Source organism: Ictidomys tridecemlineatus, chromosome 8 (genome assembly GCF_052094955.1).
Source record: "Ictidomys tridecemlineatus isolate mIctTri1 chromosome 8, mIctTri1.hap1, whole genome shotgun sequence".
Classification (NCBI taxonomy): Eukaryota; Metazoa; Chordata; class Mammalia; order Rodentia; family Sciuridae; genus Ictidomys; species Ictidomys tridecemlineatus.
In genome coordinates this window covers 21437836-21459850 of record NC_135484.1, presented here as the reverse complement: position 1 = coordinate 21459850, position 22015 = coordinate 21437836, and the positions used below count along the sequence as shown (strand labels likewise).

The window sequence follows — 22015 nt, the reverse complement described above, 5'->3', positions numbered from 1 at the left end:
GTGGTATTCTTCCTATGTGTCTGTCTCTGGGGCCAAATTTCCTCTTTTTATAAAGACACAAATCAAAGCCAGGTGCAATGGCACATTCTTATAATTCCAACTATACAAGAAGCTAAGGCAGGAGGTTCATAAAATCAAGGCCAACCTGTTCAACTTTGCAAGACACTGTCTCAGAAAATAAAAAAGGCTGGTGATATAGCTCAGTGTTGGAGCACTCCTGGGTGCAATCTCTAGTACCTAAATAAGTAAAGACACAACCACATTGGATTAGGGCCCCATCCTAATGACCTCATTTTTAATTTGATTACTTCCATAAAGATCCTATTTCCAAAATAGGTCACACTCTGAGGTAGTGCAGGTTAGGACTTCAACTTATCTTTTTGAGAGCATACAATTATACCTGTAACATATTTTTTGTTAAAAATTAATGTTTTACTTTTTTTGTTTCCTACACCCTGTGCCTCGATACTGGGGATTGAACCCAGGGGAGCTCTACTACTGAGTTATGTCCCCAGACCATTTTACTTTATTTTGAGACAGGATCTTTTCAGATTGCCTAGGCTGGCCTTGAACTACTTGCCATCCTCCTACCTCAGCCTCCCGAGTTGCTGGGATTACAGGGGTGCATCACCACACAAAGCTTGTTATTTGTTTTTCTATTTTGTTTTAGAATATTTGCCCTATTTTGTTCTCTAATGATCCAACTTTCTTTTTTTTTTATTTTTTTATTTTTTATTTTTTATTTTTTTTTATTGGTTGTTCACAACATTACAAAGCTCTTGACATATCATATTTCGTACATTAGATTGAAGTGGGTTATGAACTCCCAATTTTACCCCAAATGCAGATTACAGAATCACGTCGGTTATACATCCACAATTTTACATAATGCCCAATTAGTAATTATTGTATTCTGCTACCTTTCCTATCCCCTACTATCCCCCCTCCCCTCCCCTCCCTTCTTCTCTCTCTACCCCATCTACTGTAATTCATTACTCTCCTTGTTTATTTTCCCATTCCCCTCACAACCTCTTATATGTAATTTTGTATAGCAATGAGGGTCTCCCTTCATTTCCATGCAATTTCCCTTTTCTCTCCCTTTCCCTCCCATCTCATGACTCTGTTAAATGTTAGTCTTTTCTTCCTGCTCTTCCTCCTTGCTCTGTTCATAGTTGCTCTCATTATATCAAAGAAGACATTTGGTATTTGTTTTTTAGGGATTGACTAGTTTCACTAAGCATAATCTGCTCTAGTGCCATCCATTTCCCTGCAAATTCTATGATTTTGTCATTTTTTATTGCTGCATAGTACTCCATTGTGTATAGATGCCACATTTTTTTATCCATTCATCTATTGAAGGGCATCTGGGTTGGTTCCACAGTCTAGCTATTGTGAATTGTGCTGCTATGAACATCGATATGGCAGCATCCCTGTAGCATGCTCTTTTAAGGTCTTCAGGGAATAGTCCGAGAAGGGCAATAGCAGGGTCAAATGGTGGTTCCATTCCCAGCTTTCCCAGGAATCTCCAAACTGCTTTCCAAATTGGCCGCACCAATTTGCAGTCCCACCAGCAATGTACAAGAGTACCCTTTTCTCCACATCCTCGCCAGCACTTGTTGTTGTTTGACTTCATAGTGGCTGCCAATCTTACTGGAGTGAGATGGTATCTTAGGGTGGTTTTGATTTGCATTTCTCTGACTGCTAGAGATGGTGAGCATTTTTTCATGTACTTGTTGATTGATTGTATGTCCTCCTCTGAGAAGTGACTGTTCAGATCCTTGGCCCATTTGTTGATTGGGTTATTTGTTATCTTATTGTCTAATTTTTTGAGTTCTTTGTATACTCTGGATATTAGGGCTCTATCTGAAGTGTGAGGAGTAAAAATTTGTTCCCAGGATGTAGGCTCCCTATTTACCTCTCTTATTGTTTCTCTTGCTGAGAAAAAACTTTTTAGTTTAAGTAAGTCCCATTTGTTGATTCTTGTTATTAACTCTTGTGCTATGGGTGTCCTATTAAGGAATTTGGAGCCCGACCCCACAATATGTAGATCGGAGCCAACTTTTTCTTCTATCAGACGCAGAGTCTCTGTTTTGATATCAAGCTCCTTGATCCATTTAGAGTTAACTTTTGTGGCTGGCGAGAGGAAGGGATTCAGTTTCATTTTTTTGCATATGGATTTCCAGTTTTCCCAACACCATTTGTTGAAGGTGCTATCCTTCCTCCATTGCATGCTTTTAGCCCCTTTATCAAATATAAGATAGTTGTAACTTTGTGGATTAGTCTCTGTGTCCTCTATTCTATACCATTGGTCCACTCGCCTGTTTTGGTACCAGTACCATGCTGTTTTTGTCTAATCCTCTGTTCTGTCCTCTATCCCCTCCACCTTGTTTTCCCTCTGTCTAACTCTCTATTGATTCCAGATTAGACTTCTAGCAGCATGATTTTCAACAAGGAAACCTCTACACAGAATGTCTATTACTCCCAATATTGAGTCTAGACGCCTTGATTTGGCATTTTGGGGTCTTTTATAATCTAGTCTCTAACAGATCTTTCCTGAAGACCCCCTCCACTCTTGACAGGCTTTCCTTTCAGGTACATGTCTACTTCCTTTTCTCCCTGTCCACTTATTCCCCATCCCCACCCCCGGCTTTTTTTAGTAGAATACACTGTCTTTTTCCTTTTTGATTACCTGAGTCACATCTTTGCTTAAATACCATGTTCAAGACCCACTTCTTTTGGAAAAGGGTCCCTGATTCACTTCTAGGAGTGACTGCCTCCCATCATCATTGCTATCTACCAACCCCACCCCAGCTTAAACTCCTAAGCAGTTTATGAGATTCCTCTCGAGGGCTATAAAGCTGCTCTGTGAGTGCCCACAGGCTGCTGCTGTCCTCGGAGGTCAGCCTTGTTGGTATACCTCATGTTTCCGACAATAATTCTCTTGCGTGGGATTCCAGTGTGTGGCGTGGTCTTTGGACTTTGCATGGACTCTGAGAGTGTCCTTTCAATTATGGCCTCCTCAGAACTCTTCCACTTGACCTGGGCTACCCACTGTCTTCTACTAAAGGTCGTATATAAATACAGCCGATAGATACCGTTCTCTCTCTCCCTCCCTCCCTCCCTCCCCTGCCCGCTCTCTCTTTTTCTTTAGAAAAAGGAAAAAGAAGGTTTATTGCTTTGCTAGCAAAGGAGAAACACAGGGGACTTCTGTCCCAAAGGCTGTGGTTCTGCCCTTGGCAGGAACAGGGTGCTTTTATTAGGGATTCAAAGTCTACCTTCCGTGTATTCTTATCTGGAGTTGTAATTCATTTGTTAATTTGGGAGACAGTCATTTCTGAGATCTGCTGGTACCAACCCCAAAGTCTAGTTTACTTCATTCCTATGGTGGGTGTGTACTCAGGGACAGATAATTCTGCTTAGGATGGGGAGGAAAGGTAATCCTGTTTCCCTAAAGATTAGAGAGGGAGAGAGAATAAGGAGGAACAGCAAAAGAGGAAGAGAAAGAAACATGTCCATTTTAAAAATAAGTTGCTGTGGCAGAGCAGCAAGGATTATATTCAAAGTATAAAGCGGACCAGTGTTACATTTCCCCACTGTCAATTTCTACATTTCACTTCAATACAAAAATGGGTGGTGACATCTCCAAACTGCTTCCTGCTGAAAGAGTGTGTGAAGTTGGTGGAAATAACCCAAAGTCCTTGTTCTGTATCAGGTGGGGCATGAACAATTAAGGGCATTCAGCATCAGAGGAGTTGAGAGATCCATAGTGGAAGATGGCAGATGACTGGGCAAGGCATACATAGGGCAGGGATCATGCTAAGACAACAATAAAGATAGCAATCATTACTTTTTTTGTAAATAATTAACACAAAACAATTAGCATTTCAACCAGTCTCTGAAAATCACAAGGACAGTCACTCATAATCATATCAGTGTAAAATAGATTAAATTCATCAATGTAGGAGGTTAGGAAGATTTGTAGGTCTATGAAATCATACTCAAATTAACTCTGGACAAATTTGCAACTCTTGTGATCAGTATTGTTAGGCACTCTCACACAAGAACACTTCCTTTGCAGCCTCCAGCTTTACTTACTTTTGGTAGGGCTGACACAAGGGCACATCTTAAGTTACATTTAAAAAATCATAGTTTTTCCTTTTAAATGTTCATGTAGGACTGTGCTCACTCTACTGCCAGGCGTTTAAGACCAAGTTGGTCAAAACTGACCTTTTTCCTATCTAGTCTTAAGAGTCAGCTGAGATTTTTTCGGAGATCACTCCTAGGGACATGTGTGAAGCCTCCTGGCTCCTTGAGTTTTCCTCTACCAGCGGTGCCACTTGCCAGGATGGGCCACTGTCTGGCTGACCATATGTGGCTTCTCTTGGAAGCCTCTGGCACATTTCCTAGGTGCCTTCAATTTCCATTTAGAGTATGAATTCCTTAAGCACCAAGACTGTGATGTGTCCTTCTTTTCTTTTTTTTTTTCTCTTTTTAATCCTTCCAGTCCTGACATGAAACAATTGCTTTACCTCATCAAATCTAAAATGCTATCAGATGTTGGATGCAGTTGTTTTATATATCACCAGAAGGAAAAAAATGTACCCTCTGTGCCTAGAGTGTGATGCTTGCTTATATCATTCTCTGGGTCTTCTGAGTGTTAGTGATGCTGCATTTCTTTATTTTATTTTCTGATACTGAGGAATAAATTCAGGATGCTCTACCACTGAGCTACATCCCCAGACCTTTTTTATTTTCTATTTTGAGACAGGGTCTTGCTGAATTGCTGAGGCAGCAAAGATTCTCATGCCTCAGCTCCAGAGCCACTGGGATTACAGGTATTTGCCACTGTGCCCAGGCAGCATTTCTTAAAAGACTCCACAAAACAACAAAAAGGCACGGGTGCTGGTTCTTAAGCTGAATTTGCAAGTGTAGAGACAGAACCTCTTTTGGTCTCCAACTTCAGAAACATTGATAAGCATATCAGAAATCTCCACCTCTTTGCCCATTACTGAAAACTAAGTAATACCCTAATATTCATCTCTGGATTCCCGCCCCCCAAACTGCTGACACCCAGGTATTGATGTTGGAGTTTTTGACATTTCGTGAGCACAGTCATAGCTCTGTTGTTGGACCAACAGTAATTACCCAATACAACCCGATTTCAGAGATATAAAAATGGGGAAAAAATGTGTGCCTTAAATGAAATGCAGCATGTGGTTGATTGGATGTTTAACAAATATTTTGAGTATCTATCACGCACAACGAGGGCTTATTCTTGCCCAGGATGCATTCAATCTCCTGATAACCTCTATTGTTCTTGATGGATCTAATCTCTGTTTGCTGTGAGCTCAAGTACTTCTAGAGGTATTTACTGCATCTGTGATCCAGGGTGGAACACATGCCTAATAGCTAAATTTCATCATGTGTTGATGTCCTGGCCAGAATAATTGTCCAGGGAGAGTGTGGGATTTCATCTAGGACATATACAGCTCCTAGAGCTATTACTTCACAGAGACAACACCAAGGAATCAGAATTAAGAAACCAAGAGAGAACAAGCAAAGTTCTGTTGACTTATTCACATCCTGGATTTCGAAACACCTGAACTGGTTGGTGACATGAGTCCCTAAGCTTTAGCAAGTATGGACTTCAATGTCTTTCTTTTGCAATTCAAATTATCTTGCGTCAGAATGCAGAAAGTGAATACCTAGGCATAGAGACGCATCGACAAATATTTATTATATGCCTACTATAGACTGGCACTGTGCTAAATTCTGGGCTGTGAAAATTCGAAAAATAGTCTCTTTGTCCAGCTCTTGGTAGGTCAGAACAGAAAATCCTCTGCCAGTCTTGACCGGTTTAGTCTGGCACTCTGCTTGAACTCTTTTGTACACCCTGAACATGATTAAGATTCATTTTGTATAAGTGCCTTCATCAGGAGAAATTTCTATAAGTATGCTATGTAACACAAAGTGGTTTTTTAGTAACCACGTATTTGTGATAAACTGCATCTTTTTCATAATCATAATCTCTTGTTATAAATAGCTTAGACACGACATTCATTTAGAACATAGATTTCACATTATCTTTTAAAACCAGCTTGCTGTTTCAAAGAAGGGTTACTAAAGATACCCCCATGGAAAGCAGAGGGTAGTTCCAATTAAATCCTTTTTAGGTTTATGTGTTGCGCACTACTTAAAGTTCAAGGTTCAGTTACTTGTTGGAAATCTGGAACAGAAAATATCCAGCAGATCAGGCTGAAGATTAAAGAAAAGATGTGCCGTATCTGTACAGCACTTGTACAAATAAATGCTATATTCATTTCAATGCTTAACATGGTAGAGATAAGCCAGCCAATGTTGATCATTAACATGCTGAGCATATGAAATTGCATTTTAGAATTCCCATAAATAGTATGATGTGGAAAGATCTCAGCAATTTAGACCAAGTAGAAGAAATTTATACTACCTAAAGCTCATAAAAATCAGTATTCTCAAATGCATACTTGAAAAAATAATCTAGTTGCTAACTGGAATTGAAAAAAAATCAAATGTTAAGTGGGAACACAGGGTTCTAGTAGAAATCTGTACATACATTATTATTATTTGAAACTTAGATATATGCATTCAGAGTCAACTTTGAGGGCTGGGGCTGTGGCTCAGCAGCAGCGCACTTGCCTGGCATGTGTGAGGCACTGGGTTTAATTTTCAGCACCACATGTAAATGAATAAAAAAATAAAGGTCTAGCAACAATTAAAAAATATCTAAATACTGATTCATGGGTTTTACCTCAGAGATCATAATTCCATAATTCAAGGTCAGATTCCAGGAATTTTTATTTTTTTAATATTTTTTTAGTTGTGGTGCCCATCTGGGTTTAGAATCCTGGGCATGTAATTTCTAAAGTCCTTTTTAATATAAACATTTTTATGACTGCATAGAATTCATGATGTATATTCACTTCACTGGGCAAAAAAATATATATTTTTTTATTAGTCCTAAGTGAAATTTGGTGTTTCCTTCAACTATGAATGTAAATAACAAAACTCAGCTGTATTATCAATTCTTGTGACTTTGTTGCACACAGACATCTCGGATATTTTTTTGTTATGTTAACAGATATTTTAGATTATGGTTTTTCAGATCATGAAATGTTTTGATCATGTCTCATATCTTGAAGTATCATTTGTAATGATAATAATTGTAAATTATGGTGACCACTGAAATTATTCTGAAATCTAGTTATTTGATAGATAAATAGAAAAACAAAAATGTTTATGTTTAAAGTTTTTTAAAGTTTTTTTAAATTCATTTTAGTTATACATGACAGTAGAATATATTTTGACATATCATACATACATGGGGTATAACTTCCCATTTTCGTGGTTGTACGTGATGTGGAGTTACACTGGTCGAGAAACAAAAATGTTGTGTCAAAAATTATTATTTTCATATTTTGATAATTGTATTTTAATAAAATTAGTGTCCTTTGTAAAAAAAAATATTTTAAAAAGAAAAAAAGAAATCAATTTTGACTACATTAATGGTCTAAACCCTTGTGTCTGAGGCTAAAGTAAGCTTTTGTATAAATTAGAAGTGATATACTAGAATTGAAAGGGGCCTTAATTATCTTAAAATCATGTAGGTGTAGGAGAAATTCCTCAAGGCTAAATCAAATATATCTAAAGATGATGTTCAGGAAGACATGAGGCAGCTGTAATCTGATAATGGACAAATTTGAGGTAATTTTACAGGCTTTGAATATCAAATAAACTCTGTATGATGACATCTGTGCATATTATTAGCTATGTATTACATATTTTTTTAAAATGGAAATCTTTCTTCCAGAAATACAAAAACAATAAACACTACTCCCCAAACTTGGACTTTGTAAAGAATGAGTGGGCTGGGGATGTAGCTCAGTGGTAGAGTACTTGCCTCGCAACCAAAAGTCTTTGGGTTTGATTTCTAGCACCACCAAAAAAAAAAAAAAAAAAGTATCAGGAGGCAACTCTGGCCTCCGACAGTACACACAATGTTATTAGTAGGACACTTCTGACTGGCTTTCTGGTAACAGCATTCCAAGAGTTCCTTCTGCCTTCCTGTTAGAAACAGTTCTAGACACCTGGCCTTAACGGGGATGTGTTTGTATTTCATTATAGGATTTGTAGTGAGCAAAGTTACCAGCTGAAATAGCAAATAATCCTACCACTATAGACTCATCTGAAAAATACTTCTCATTAAATAAACTCACCATCCTTCAATTTTTTAAGATAGATTTCTTTGAGATAGAAGCCTGAATAATCAGCTCAAATTCAATTCATGCATTGAACACAATCCTGTTATAAATGAAGAACCCCTACAACCTCCTCAGTATCCAGAAAAGGATATAACTATTATTTAGCCTTCAACTTTCCATTTTATCAAAATAATGTGTATTTTATCAAAATACATTTGTGTTATTGAACTATGGAATTCTTCATGCAAATATGCCTAATGGTCACCTTAAAATTTCCTGCTTCTATGACACAAACTTCAGGAGTGTGTGAAATTTAATTAGCACTGCACGTGTTAATATGTGAATTCTAAAGAAGTTCTCTGGCTGAAATGGACTAAAAATGCATTCATTCATTGGCTCACTAAATTCCTTAGCTGTTAAGTTTATCATGGAATAAATAGTAAGATCAAAAGGAATAAATAGGAAAGGAGATAGAAATAACATCAGAAAGATACTGAAGATACTATATAAAATAAATGTTTAATCAGCTTTCAACTTTTTGAATGTAAATATACTGATTCACTGTGAAAATTCCAAGTCTATTGAAAGAAACTGGAAAATAAGGTTCATATTTAGTCCTATGCTACTATGCTATATCCACTGTTCCTAAAGTGTGTCCTTACTGAGATGTATTTAGCTCAGATTTCATTTTCCATAAATTGATAATTGTTTCTTCTACAGAAGAGAAAGATATTGGTTTTAGCAAAATATTCTTTCCTTAAGGACCTAGTTCCCCTGTGATGGATATGGTGACATTTCTTATTTAATAAAAAGTATATTTTGAGATTTACTTAGATTGAGTTTTTATTCAATGCAAAGTTATCGAGTTATTTGGGTAATTGGTATTTCTCATATTGCTTATTGCTTATTATGTCCACTAATATGGATAAGTGTTTCTTTGAGAGAGGCTTGTGGGTTGAAAAAACAAATTTGATAAAACTGAAATCACTTAGGCACAGTTTTTAATGTGTCATAAAACATCAGAGTTCCATTTTTAACCTAAAGTGTAGAAAAATCTATAATTAAATTATGTTCAGCATTTTTCTCTGGCCCATCTCAATTTTCCTCAGTCCTCATTGCTTCTTGGGTAGTTTTTGCTCATCTATTCACTTAATCATTGTTTGACAAATATTTGTAGAGGGTCCACTCTGTGTGACATGTGCTATTCCGGATAACAGTTTGTATTCTACATCTCCTTTACTAGCTTTGAGATCATCTTTGTACCTGTTCAGTAATGGCGACTGTTTCACATTGTCTTGTGACAGAATCTAAAGCGATTTTCTTCCTTCCTTCCTTCCTTCCTTCCTTCCTTCCTTCCTTCCTTCCTTCCTTCCTTCCTTCCTTCCTTCCTTCCTGCTGGGGATTAAACACACAGCCTTGTGCATGCAAGACAAGCATTCTACCAACTGAACTATATCCCCAGTCTTTGACAGAATCTATTAGTGTTATTGGTCAACTAATATTTTAAAGTATCTATATAGTACATAGAATGTTAAACTACATAATGAACATCAACTAAAATACTGTCCTTGCTTAGTAATACTTTATAATCTAAAGTTCCAGTTAACAAGACGTGATGGTGTATGCCTGTAATCTCAACAGCCAAGGAGATTGAGCAGGAGGATTGCAAATGCAAAGCCAGCCTCAGCAATTTAGCCCCTGAGCAACTTGGTAAGACTCTGTTTCAAAACTAAACCAAACCAAACTAGTGATGTAGCTCAGTGGTAAAGCACCCGTGGTTCACTCCCCAGTACCAAAAAATAAAAATGATAAAGTTCCAGTTATCTAGCCAAAAGACACAATGAGAGATGTTCCAGCCCTAGATGTCATGGAAAAATCATACACATTTTGCTTTTTTAAAAAAAACTATTTTTTAGAAAAAAATTCTTTGAAGGCTTATACTTCTTTTGCAAGGTGTGCTAGAAGAGTAGACTAAAGAATATCTTGACAGAGGGGCTGTGGTTGTGGCTCAGTGGTAGAGCGCTTGCCTTGCACGTGTTGAGGCACCGGGTTCAATCCTCAGTACCATATATAAATAAATAAAGGTATTGTGTCCATTTACAACTAAATTTTTTTTTTTAAAAAAAAAGAACCTTTTGACAGAGAGGTCAGGATAATTAGAAGGCAGGCTGGGGGTGGGATATTAGATAACCAACAGAAACAGCGTGAGGGAAAGGGGCAGAGTTATACATGACAGTAGAATGTATTTTGTAAGGAAAAAGGAAAAGTTGAGGTGGGTCCAGATGAATAATACAGTCTAATCAATCAATTATTTGTCTTCTTCCCCATAGACGGTAAGACGCACAAAAGCTGTGATACCATTGGCCTCAGTACAAGTGCAAAAGACATTTGCTAAATAAACAGCAAAGATTATTTAATCTTTGAAAATAAGAACCTCACATTTATGTAATACTTTAAACTTTCCTAAACACAGGGTGCTCACTTGTACCCTCAGGGGACACCTTGCCCACACCCAAAGAGTCATGCGTGCCAATGTTCATTGCAGCACTGTCAATCAAAGGGCTCTTAATTAGAAAATGAACATATAAATTGTGGTTTATTTTCATGACATAATATTAAAAAGGAACAAACTGGATAGACAAATCCTTTAAGATGAGTAGATCTCAAAAATATGTGTGAAAAACATCAAATCATATGTGTAATCTAATAAATTCATACATTTAAAATAGCTTTATTAAGATATATTTCACCTACTATACAAGTCACTCACTTAAAGTGTACAATTCAATGATTGCTGGTATATTTATTATTAATTTTTATAATTATTTTTTATTTGCAGTAAAATATATAACATAGAATCTGCCATTTTAACCATCAATTAATTCAGTATTGTTACAGCCAGGTACAGTGGTGTGCACCTGCAGTCCCAGCACTTATGTGACTGAGGCAGGAGGATCCCTTAAGTTCAGATGTTCAAGGCCAGCCTGGGCAACATAAACAGACTCTGTCTCAAAAAAGAAATGTTTAGGGTTATTAATTACATTCACAATGTTGTAGCACATGCAGCATTGTACAAGTTCTAAAACTTTTTTTTTTTTTTTTTTTGGTACTGGAGATTTAACCCAGGCTGCTTTACAACACTGAACTACATCCCAAGCTCTTTTTGTTTTTTATTTTGAAATAGGGTCTCACTAAGTTGCTTGAGTCTCACTGAGTTGTTGATGTTAGCCTTCAATTTACAATCCTCTTGCCTCAGCCTTCCAAGCCAATAGGATTACAGGCTCCCAAATCACTGATTACTGCCCCTAAAACCTTTTAATAACCCCAAACAAAAATCCTATAACCTTTAAGCAATAATTCCTACTGCCGTGCTCCAAAAATCCTATAATCTTCATCATTTTCAGTCTCTATCAATTTGCCTATCTAGCTACCTAAGGGGAATCATGTAATATTTTTTGCATCTCACTTATTTCACTTAACATAATGCCTTCCAAATTCATCTATTCTGTAGCATGTATCTGAACTTTATTTCTTTTTTATGGCTCAAGAATATTCTATTGGGTGTATATGACAAGTTCTGTTTATCCATTCATTTATTGGTGGACTCTTGGATTGTTTCTGCCTTTTGACTATTGTAATGCTGTATTGAACATTAACATATAAATATCTGTTGGAATTCTTGCTTTCAATCCCCCTGGAGATATATCTAGCAATGAAACTACTGGATCATATGGTAATTCTTTATTTAGCTTTTTGAAGAACAATCAAACAGATTTACATATTTCTAAAAACATAGTAATACTTCTTAATAATAACAATGGATCCTGGATATAGATATTTGTTTGTAAAAACATAATGGATATTCTGAAAAAGCACACTCAACAGAAGTGATTATTTTGGTGGTAGGAATGGAGATGAACGTGCGGAAAGAAAAAAACTACTAAGTGTGGTTCAAAGGAGGCAAATTTGTTTTATCTGTAATGCTTCATTTTGTTTCTTTAAAAGGAGGCATATATACATATATTATTTGCCAAATTATTTTTAAAATACAAAAAGGGAAGGAAATTTGACCAAAAATAGACTTGTTAATTCGAGGGAGAAGGAATATCCATGTTTTATTATTTTTTTATACCTTTATTATTTAAATTTTTTTTTAGTGTAGATAGACACAATACTTTATTTATTTTTATATGGTGCTGAGGATCAAACCCAGGGCCTCGAATGTGCTAGGCAATCACTCTAGAGATGACCCACAACCCCAGTCCCTATACTTTTATTATTTTTTAATTAGAAAAAGATGACAAGTCATATCATTTGATCCTCATATAAAAATTGATGCAGGAGATAGTACGTTTTAAGGAGCAGAATTACAGAATAGTCAGCAGTGGACCAGCATCCAAGACGAGGGCAACTAGAAACGAGTCTGCTAAAGGAGGGCTTGGAAGTGAGGAGAGGGAGGCCTAGGAGCTGAAGATCCTAAATGTTTGGATGCCCCTCAAACTACCTACTATATTCTCCCTATCCCCCATTTTTAATGTTATGAAGACATTTCTGCTTTGAAAGTCACTATTTCTGTGAGAAGACATGGAAGGAAGTGAGGGTCAGGTTCTTTGAAGCAGGGAATAGAGTGATAAAAGGGGACAGGGTGGGGACGTGGGGACAAGATAACGACTGAGGACTGCGGATAGGAAATGAGGGAAGCAGAGTAAGGAAGGATTCTGAGGTAACCCAGATCAAAGAGATAAGCACTTCAAAAGGCCATCTGTAGCAGGCCATTTGTGCCTGTTGAGATGCAATGGATTCCTCCACATCTTGGTTTCCCACCAGCGCCCTCCCTACCCGCTGCAGTTTACACTCTGTCTGGGTTAAGTGACTGAGTGGGAGGTTTCACGATGACACAGATATGTGTGATGCTGGTAAGGATGGCAAAGGACATGGAGAATCTGGAAGAAATGTGGGATGTGAGAGAAGAAGCCAATTAAATTAGGAACAAATTGTCATCTCTCTGACATAGACCAGCTGTTACCAGATCGTCCACTGCAGATGCGTCCTCACTATACATCTTCCAGCTACTAATACAATTTGTGAACAGAAAGACCCAAGATTCCTCAGAAACATGTTTTCCCCTTACTCTAATGGAACTTACAGTCAAGACTAATTTGTGCAATATGGCTAATGTTTCCTTTCTCACGTAATGTCTTTAATGTGCTAACCTCAGAGAGATGAAAGAAATCAGAGCTGAAAACCAATAACTTGCATTCCCAAAGCTGCTCACAGTGCAGGTGAGAGATGACAACCAGAGGAAGGGAGCTATCTGTGGCTACGAGTTCCAGTCCACGCACTACTTCCGAATCTGTCTTCCTCAAGTCCAGGGTTGAATCTGTTTTTCCATTCTTTCATTATCAAAAGTGACAGCCCCCAATATGTTTCTCAGTATTAACTTGGCATTACTGAAATTGAGTTAACCAAGATATTCCCTGCACAGCATGCCTAAAAAACAAAAACAACCCTCCCCCCCACCAAAAAAAAAAAGCCACCAGTAATTATTTTTCAATGAATTAGAGTCTGTGAAACCCTGATCTATGAAGAGCCTGGATGCCGGAGTGAGATCCAAGGGTGAGGCCCAGCCCCACCACTTACTTGCTGAGGGAAATTAGGCAAACAGCTTCATTTTGCTTCCTCTGTGTTTGCTTGTTGGTGAGGTGGGATAACAACTTCCTCAGCTTTGCTGTGAAGATTAATTGAGATAATTTATGTCTTTGGCACACAGTGAGTTCTCAGTAAATAGTAACTATTATACTTGTTATCTTCCTGGGATTTAGAGCATGGTTTTCCACCCTTATGACACCGGGGCAAAGATTAGGAGAATTTACAATAAGAAGTTATTAGCAGTAATAGAACAGTGTTGTTTGTTTGTTTGTTTTGTAACTAGGGATTGAATTTAGGGACACTTAACCACTAAGCTACATCCCCAGCCCTATCTTGTATTTTATTTAGAGACAGGGTCTCACAGAGTTCCTTATGGGCTTGCTAAATTGCTGAGGCTGGCTTTGAACTCAAGATCTTCCTGTCTCAGTCTCCTCAGATTACAGGAGTGGGTTACCTCCCCAGGAAGAATAGTTTTTAAGTAAAAATTGATTTAAATTCTCCTACCTTTCTGAGGAAGCCTCCTGAGAAACTCTTAATGCCTGGCCTTTGTGTGTGTGTGTGTGTGTGTGTGTATATATATATATATTTCCACCACACATATATCCTATAATTTATATATCCTATAATATATATATCCTATATATATATTATATGACATATATATATATATGTCATATAATATATATAAACCCATTATTTAGGGCTTGCTCAAAAGCCTTTATCAATAATGTCCTCACCCACTCCCTCCCTGGCAAATTGCAATCCTCTTTTCCTGAAAGCCCCTATAGTCTTGTTTCTAAATCTTTCTTCAACATGCAGCACTTGCTAAATAACTGATGGCTCAGTTATTTATGTACAGCTATACTTATTTCCCCAACTTGCATTCTTTTGAGGGCAGAACCCATGGCTTGTCCTATTTTTGTAAGCAATAACATTGATCCATAAAAGGATCATTAGACATTTATCAAATTAAAAAAGCATTCCTATTATTTTATAATTCCTCAAGTGGCTTCCCACTTGCAATCATCACTGTGACTAAATACATAAGCCTTGATTCCTTTCGAAAGGTAGGAGGTACTTATACATTTATAGCTGTTTCCAAAAGTAATTTCTAGCAGAGCATTATCTGCTGCCCTCCTGTGCTTGATACAGGTATGATTCTATACCAGAACAACAAGAAAAGGAATGATGGATTCAATTACATTCATTCTGTCTGCACTTGACTTTCAGATACTTGCATGAAATTTTTTCCACACAAACTTACTGTTCCTACTATGATTATCTTTATTCAGTGTATTTCAGGATGGCTTCTTTTGGTTTTGGAGATTAAACCCAAAGGTACTCTACCATTGAGCTATACCACCGCCTGTCCTTTATTTATTTATTTCTATTTTGAGACAGGTTCTCATGAAGGGGCTGAGGCTGGCCTAGAACTTGTGATCCTTTTCCTTCAGTCTCTGAGTCCCTGGGATTATAGGTATGTACCACTGAGCCTGGCTTCAAATTATATTTTTTTACTTGGAGTAATATGAGGCCTTTAATATCATGTCACATATTCCTATATTATTTATACTGATGTTCCTTCAGTATAAATCATCTACTTAGATTTTAATATTTACATTTTAAAAATCTGAGACAATAATTGATATCAAACGATTGGCTATTATTTCTATCTACTAGACCTACTTGGGGCAACAGTATGTTTGAGACTTTGTATTTTGGAACTAGAGAGGTTTAGCTAACAAGAAGTGTGACTTTGGGCAAATCAACTTTTCTGAACCTGTTTCATAAAGATTACATATGATAAAGTGCTCGGCCCACCATCAAAACTCTCAATATATGTAAGCTATTATTGCTATGATAGGAAATGTTTTCAAATATTTCCTTTCTTTGGTGTTGCCTATCTTGGTGAAGTTGAAGGCTGCCTTTGTACATGAATTAGCAATATATTAATTGAATTAAGCCCTATCTTCCCTGTGCGCATTCAATATTTATTGAACAAACATGTGGCATGTGCCAGGCCCTGTTCCAGACACCTAAGATACATTAGTTAACAAAATAGACAAGTCGGTCATGGTGGCTTGTGCCCATAATCCCAGCAACTCTGGACACTGAGGCAGGAGGATTGCAAATTCCAAGTTAGCCTCTGCTATTTAGCAGAATCCTTAGCAATTTAGTGAGAACTTGTCTCAAAAAAAAAAAAAACCAACAATAATAATAATAATAAAGGACTGGGGATATAGCTCAGTGGTAAAGTGCCCCTGGATTCTATCCCCAGACTCTAAAACAATAATAAGCTAATTAATTTAATTACTTAGATAAAAAAGATGAGCCAGGCATGGTGGCATAATCCTATAATCCTAGCTACTCAGGAGATTGAAGCAGGAATTTAAGGCCAGTTTGAGCAACTTAGTGAGATCAGCTCAAAATAAAAAATAAAAAGGATGCAGCCTAGTGGTAGAGGGCCCCTGAGTTCTATTCCCAGTACTGCAAAACAACAACAACAAAACAAAACAACAATATATATATATATATATATATATATATATATATATATATATATATATATATATATATAACTAACTTTGCCCTTATGTAACCCAACAGTATAACTTAGGGAGTTTGTGGAATTCTTTCTCTACATTACTAATTTATTTCTCAAGTCTTGCAATTCCTAATGTATACATTACTCAGTTCTTCAAATATGCTATCCCATACTACAGACTCAGTCCTTTCCTCTTTATCCTTGATGAAAGACATGTCTTTCTTGGTCTTCTGCTACAGCCTCCTATTAGGAGCAGGGACTTAACACATTGTAAACCTTTATTAAGTTTTATAAGAATGGTAATTTGCAGTTTAACTTCTCTCTAAGTAAAAGGGAAAACAAACATTAGTGCCACCACTTTTATTTAATTGCTAATAATTATAATCAATTTTTTTTACATCATCTATTCCCAACAAAGTGGCCAAAGGAAGGATTCGCTGATAAAGAAGTTCATCTGCTTTTCTTAAAGAGATGGCCCATTTCATTAATTTTTGAGCAAACAGCTAATACCAAAGTGCAAATAACTATAATTTAATCTACTATAAATCATTCTTTTAATTAAAAAAGTGGGACAGGAATTTCAGAGAATCCATAAAGTCAAAACAATTTTCATAATACCATGATTTTATTTGCCTCTTTCACTGTTAACACTTGCACAGATGTTCCAGAAGCTAGAGTGGTAATATTACCAGCACTTAACATGAATCAAGGTGGAGGCACAAAACTGTACTTGTAATCATTGTATTGTCATGTCCTCTCAAAACAAAGTCAAAAAACTGTTTCACTTAAGAATGTCTTGATGAAGTAGTAACACTTACTGATTTTGTGGAATCTTGAAGTCATGTGTTTGATATTCCATGTAACAAAATTAGTAGTATTCATAAAGAATTACTGCTGTGGGCTGGGGATGTGGCTCAAGTGGTAACGCACTCACCTGGCATGCGGCGGGCGCTGAGTTCGATCCTCAGAACCACATAAAAATAAAAAATAAAGATGTTGTGTCCACCGAAAAAACTAAAAATTAAAAAAAAATTCTCTCTCTCTCGCTCTCTTTCTCTCTCTTAAAAAAAAAAATTACTGCTGCCTACAGAGAACTACAGAGAATGGTGGTTTTCTCAAGGAAAAACATTTGTGCTTATTTGAATTGTAAACTGAACTCAACTTCTGCTTTTTTAAGACTCCTTATGTTCACATTAGACAATAAACTATAGTTTTCAAACAATAAACTATAGTTTTGGGGTATTTGGTAGACATATTCTTGAAAAGGAAGCAAATGGGCCTGTCATTTCAAGGAGAATTATATATCTACTACCAGTAATCAGATTCAAGCTTCAAAGTAATGTTAAACTTGCTAAGGACCATTGGGAATTTCCTCTTTTCCCCCAGTTTGATTTTTTTTTTTTTTTTTTTTTGTCATGATGGGAATTGAACCCATGGCCTTGTACAGGGGTGGCAAGCACTCTACCAACTGAGATGTATCTCCAGCCCGCTCATTTTTTTTTTTTCAAATTGGGTATTATAGTGATACATAACTATGGGATTTATTGTTACATATCCATACATGCACACAATGTAACAATGTAATTTGGCCAACATCACTCCCCCTCCACCCACTAACCCTCTCACTCCCCACCTCCCAGCCCTTGGTCCCTTTCCTCTACTAATCTCCCTTTGATTTTCATGAGATCCCCACCACAGCCCTGCCACTTTTCTTTTCCTTTTTGCTCTCTAGCTTCCACATATGAGAGAAGAACATGAGATCCTTGACCTTCTGAGATTATTATTTTGCTTAATATAATGGTCTCTAGTTCCATTTTCCTGAAAATAATAATTTCATTTATCTATATGGCAGAATGAAACTCCATTCTGTATATTTACATTTTCTTTATCCATTAATCTGTTGATGGACACTAGGCTGGTTCCATAGTTTAGCTATTGAGATTTGTGCTGCTATAAACATGGGCACAATTGTGAATTTCTGTGTCTTTTTTTCTTTTCTCTCTCTCTCTCAGGGATTGAACCCAAGGTGCTATATCACTAGGCTATATTCACAGCTCTTTTTATTTATTTTTTTAAATTTTGAGGCAGAGTTTCTATAAGTTGCCCGGCTAGCCTCAGACTTGCATCCTTCTGTCCAAGATTATATGCACGTGTCACCACACCCAGCAAGTGAATAAATTTTAATGTAACAGAATTGTAAAGTTAACTGACTTTGATTTCAGATTCCCTGTTTTAACTATCTTTAAGAAACTACCACTGGATAGATTTGCTAGAATATCAATGAATAATTATTTGATAAAGCTAAATATTCTTCCCATACTACTTATTTATGAGTAGTGGATTTTCTCATACTTAAACCAAAAACTTTGTATCCCAACAGTATAAATAAATGAAGAATTGAATAAGAATCCAATCAACAATTAAGCCAAATATCAAAGAGCTCTCCAAAATGTTTTTAAAAAGTCATTCTTTTCAATATTGTTTTGCAAACTAGCTATTTTTCATAAAAATGGTTTTGTTATGTAATTTTTATTGTTACTTTAAATGATTTAGTAAATATTTTTAAAATTTCTGCTTTAATTTCTTTTTTTAATATTTTATTTAGTTGTGGTTGGACACAATACCTTTTATTTTTTTATTTATATGTGGTGCTGAGGATCGAACCCAGGGCCCTGCACGTGCTAGGTGAGCACTCTATCACTGAGCCACAACCCCAGCCCAGCTTTAATTTCAATTGTGGTAAATATCAACAGCTACAACACCCACACAAAGACGCTTTGGGATCTCTGATCATTTTTTAAAGTGTAACAGAATCCCATGACCCAAATTTTGAGAACCACTGACTTAAAATATCAGGTGCTGGAAGTGTAACTCAGCAGAAGTGTGCTTATCTAGCATGAATGGGACCCTGGGTTTGATCCTCAGCACTGCAAAATTAAATGCCATATCATGTCACTTCTCTGCTTAGAGACCCTCCAGTGCTTCTTTTCCTACCTTCTTCAGATTTTCTTGTATTGACTACATAGATCTACTCTTTTCTGCCCTCCTTTATCTGTCTCTGCATTCCATCTAGTACATCTGTAGTACCTACAATTAGTCAGACACTGTCCTGGCCTTAGTCCCATGCACCAGTAGTTCCCTCTATATGAAAGCAATTTCCCAGTTTTCTGCATGGCTATTTATCTCAATTCCTTTAAAAAAAAAAATCTGGACTCAAATGACATCATCTCAATAATCAAATATGAGAATGATATATATAAATTGTGACCCTACTAACTGCTCCCACCTACCAGCATCTTCTAACATTTATGTCTAGTTTGTTTGGCCTCCTTCTTCTCCAACTAGCATAATTTATGCCCCAAAGTCTAAAAAAAAAAAAAAAAAAAAAAAAAAAAGCCTGCCTCTGAGAATGACAAACATCAGGTGGCTGAGGCAAAAGGATCACAAGTTTTAGGCCAGCACCAGCAGGGAAACCCTGTCAAAGAATTTAAAGGGCTGGGGATGTAGCTCTGTGGTAAAGCACCCTTGGATTTAATTCCCCCTACCCGGGGATGGACCCTCTCCCCCACCACACACACAATTTGTTGTATGAAAGAACATACTCCTTTACCAGCTGTCATTTCTTAAGACATGGCCACAAATTCCAAGGGAGCAGATTCAATTTACAGAAACGTGGAGTCAATGAAAGCAAACCATTTTGAAATGAGAGAAAAAAAGTGGGATAAATTAATCATAAACCTCAATACTTGTAAGCATGAAAAAAAAAACGCTCTTGGGGATTCAGGGTGGGGAATATTACAAAGGTCTGCATAGGGAATTTAAGAGCCTGATAATGAACCAATTCCTACTCGAACTCTGAAATCCTGGTCCCCAAACCTCTCCCCGAACCCTTCCACCGGAACAAAAGGAGTCACACCAAAAGACAGGGCAATTTCTAAACTTTATGGAAAAAGCACCGATGACAGACAACTAGCCAAGTCCCGTTTCACTCCAGGGTCGTCCTCCCTAATGCTTGTCGGCTCTAGGACCTCTCCACTCGCACAGTTCTCAGGGTCCTGACGGTGTCTCAATGCCATGTTCCGAAGGGTCCACGTTTAGGCGGGTCAGGAGGGCCACCCCGGGACAAACTCCTCTGGCACCGAAAGCACGAGCCGGGAAGACTCTGTCCACTGGAGGCGGGAAAACGCAGGAAACCGCAGCAAACTGGAGAAGGCAGGGAGCGGTGCGGCCGCGAAGGTCCCCGCGCGGGGCTCAGTTCTCCTCGGGCTTGTCGGCCGGCGGCCCGCAAGGCTGCAGCATCTTCTCCATCAGGTTGAAGCGGACTCGCGCTTTGCTCTCATTCTCGGCAATGGCGAAGTAGTTGAGAAGGTCGAAGTGGCCCATGTAGGAGCAGTACGAGTCGCGGTGCTGGTTCACCAGCCACTCCCACTTGGTGGTGTCGGCGTGGCCCGTGCCGATGTACTTGGACTGGAGGTGCTCCAGCTGGCTGTGGATGGTGTAGCGGTCGGTCATCTCGCCACTTTTCCCTCGGCGCTCAGATCAGAGGACCAAAGCCAGAGACAGCCGCTCTCGGGTTTCCCGCCGCAGAGGACACCACCACACGGAAGCTCCGCACTCACGCAGTCGCAGCAGAGTGGCGTCACGGAGGCGACGCTGCGTGAACGCTCATCCGTCGGGCACGGAGGCGGAAGCGGAAGTGCATTCCGTTACGAAGTGGCAGTTGCCTAGGCGACAGCAGCAACTGTGCCGCCGCAGCACCTAGCGGCCCCTTCTTGAAAGCGTTGCCTGACGGTTCTCTTATTGGCCACTGGGTGGCGCTTTTCTAACCTGAACCGGGTTTACTGGGACCTGTGATCGCGGGAGTTCGCGTGCACCGGCTCCTGGGACTCCCTCGCGTTTTAAGAGTCTCGGCGGCCCAGTGGAGGGCTGTGCGGGAGGCCGGGAGCATCCCTGGGCGGTTGGGAGCTGAGGAATGGGAAACACCATAGGCCGGGGCTCCCGACCACCGGGAGAATGAACTCTTGGTGTAACGGGCGGTATCCTGGCGGCACGGTGGTCTTTTCCAACTGGGGATGGATCACCTTACAGTCAGCCTATGTGCCTTCTGGTCCCGGCTCCGTGTCTTAGAGGTAGCGGAGGGTGGGAAAGCCGGTTGTGGTGCCGCACGCCTGCAATCCCATCTGTTCCGGGGCTGAGCGGGAGGGCCGCAAGTTCGAGGCCAGCCTGAGCAACATAGCGAGACCCCGGTTTATAAGCAAAAACTGGAGCAGGGCCATCGTTTCCTGCTTGCAAGCAAAGCACAGCCGCGGTGCCTGCCTATTCTGGCTTCCACCCCCAGCTCCTCCACCCGCTTTGCTGTGCACCCTTGGGCTCCTCACCCACTTTTGCAGCCCCAGCCTGCAGCGAGAGCCTCGCGCCCCCAGTTCGTCCTACGAGCTGACCCCCTGTATTGTACCTGGAAAGCTTTTGTTCCCCTGGCAAACACGACTCCCTTTAAGGCTGTTCACAAGCTTTTCCTTGAAGTCGGCGGTGACTCCTGCAGACAGATGTAAAGCTTTCTTCCTCTTTTCATGTCTTGCGTCTC

The 22015-nt window shown here is 38.6% G+C and overlaps 1 protein-coding gene across 1 annotated transcript; it reads right to left on the bottom strand.

Moving 5' to 3' along the window:
• Positions 1–20352: 20352 nt before the first annotated feature.
• Sf3b5 (splicing factor 3b subunit 5) lies at positions 20353–21082 on the bottom strand. The gene has a single exon (XM_005334843.4). It carries the CDS (start codon positions 20941–20943, stop codon positions 20683–20685), a length of 261 nt encoding a protein of 86 aa, XP_005334900.1. The 5' UTR covers positions 20944–21082; the 3' UTR covers positions 20353–20682.
• Between the last annotated feature and the right edge of the window lie 933 nt (positions 21083–22015).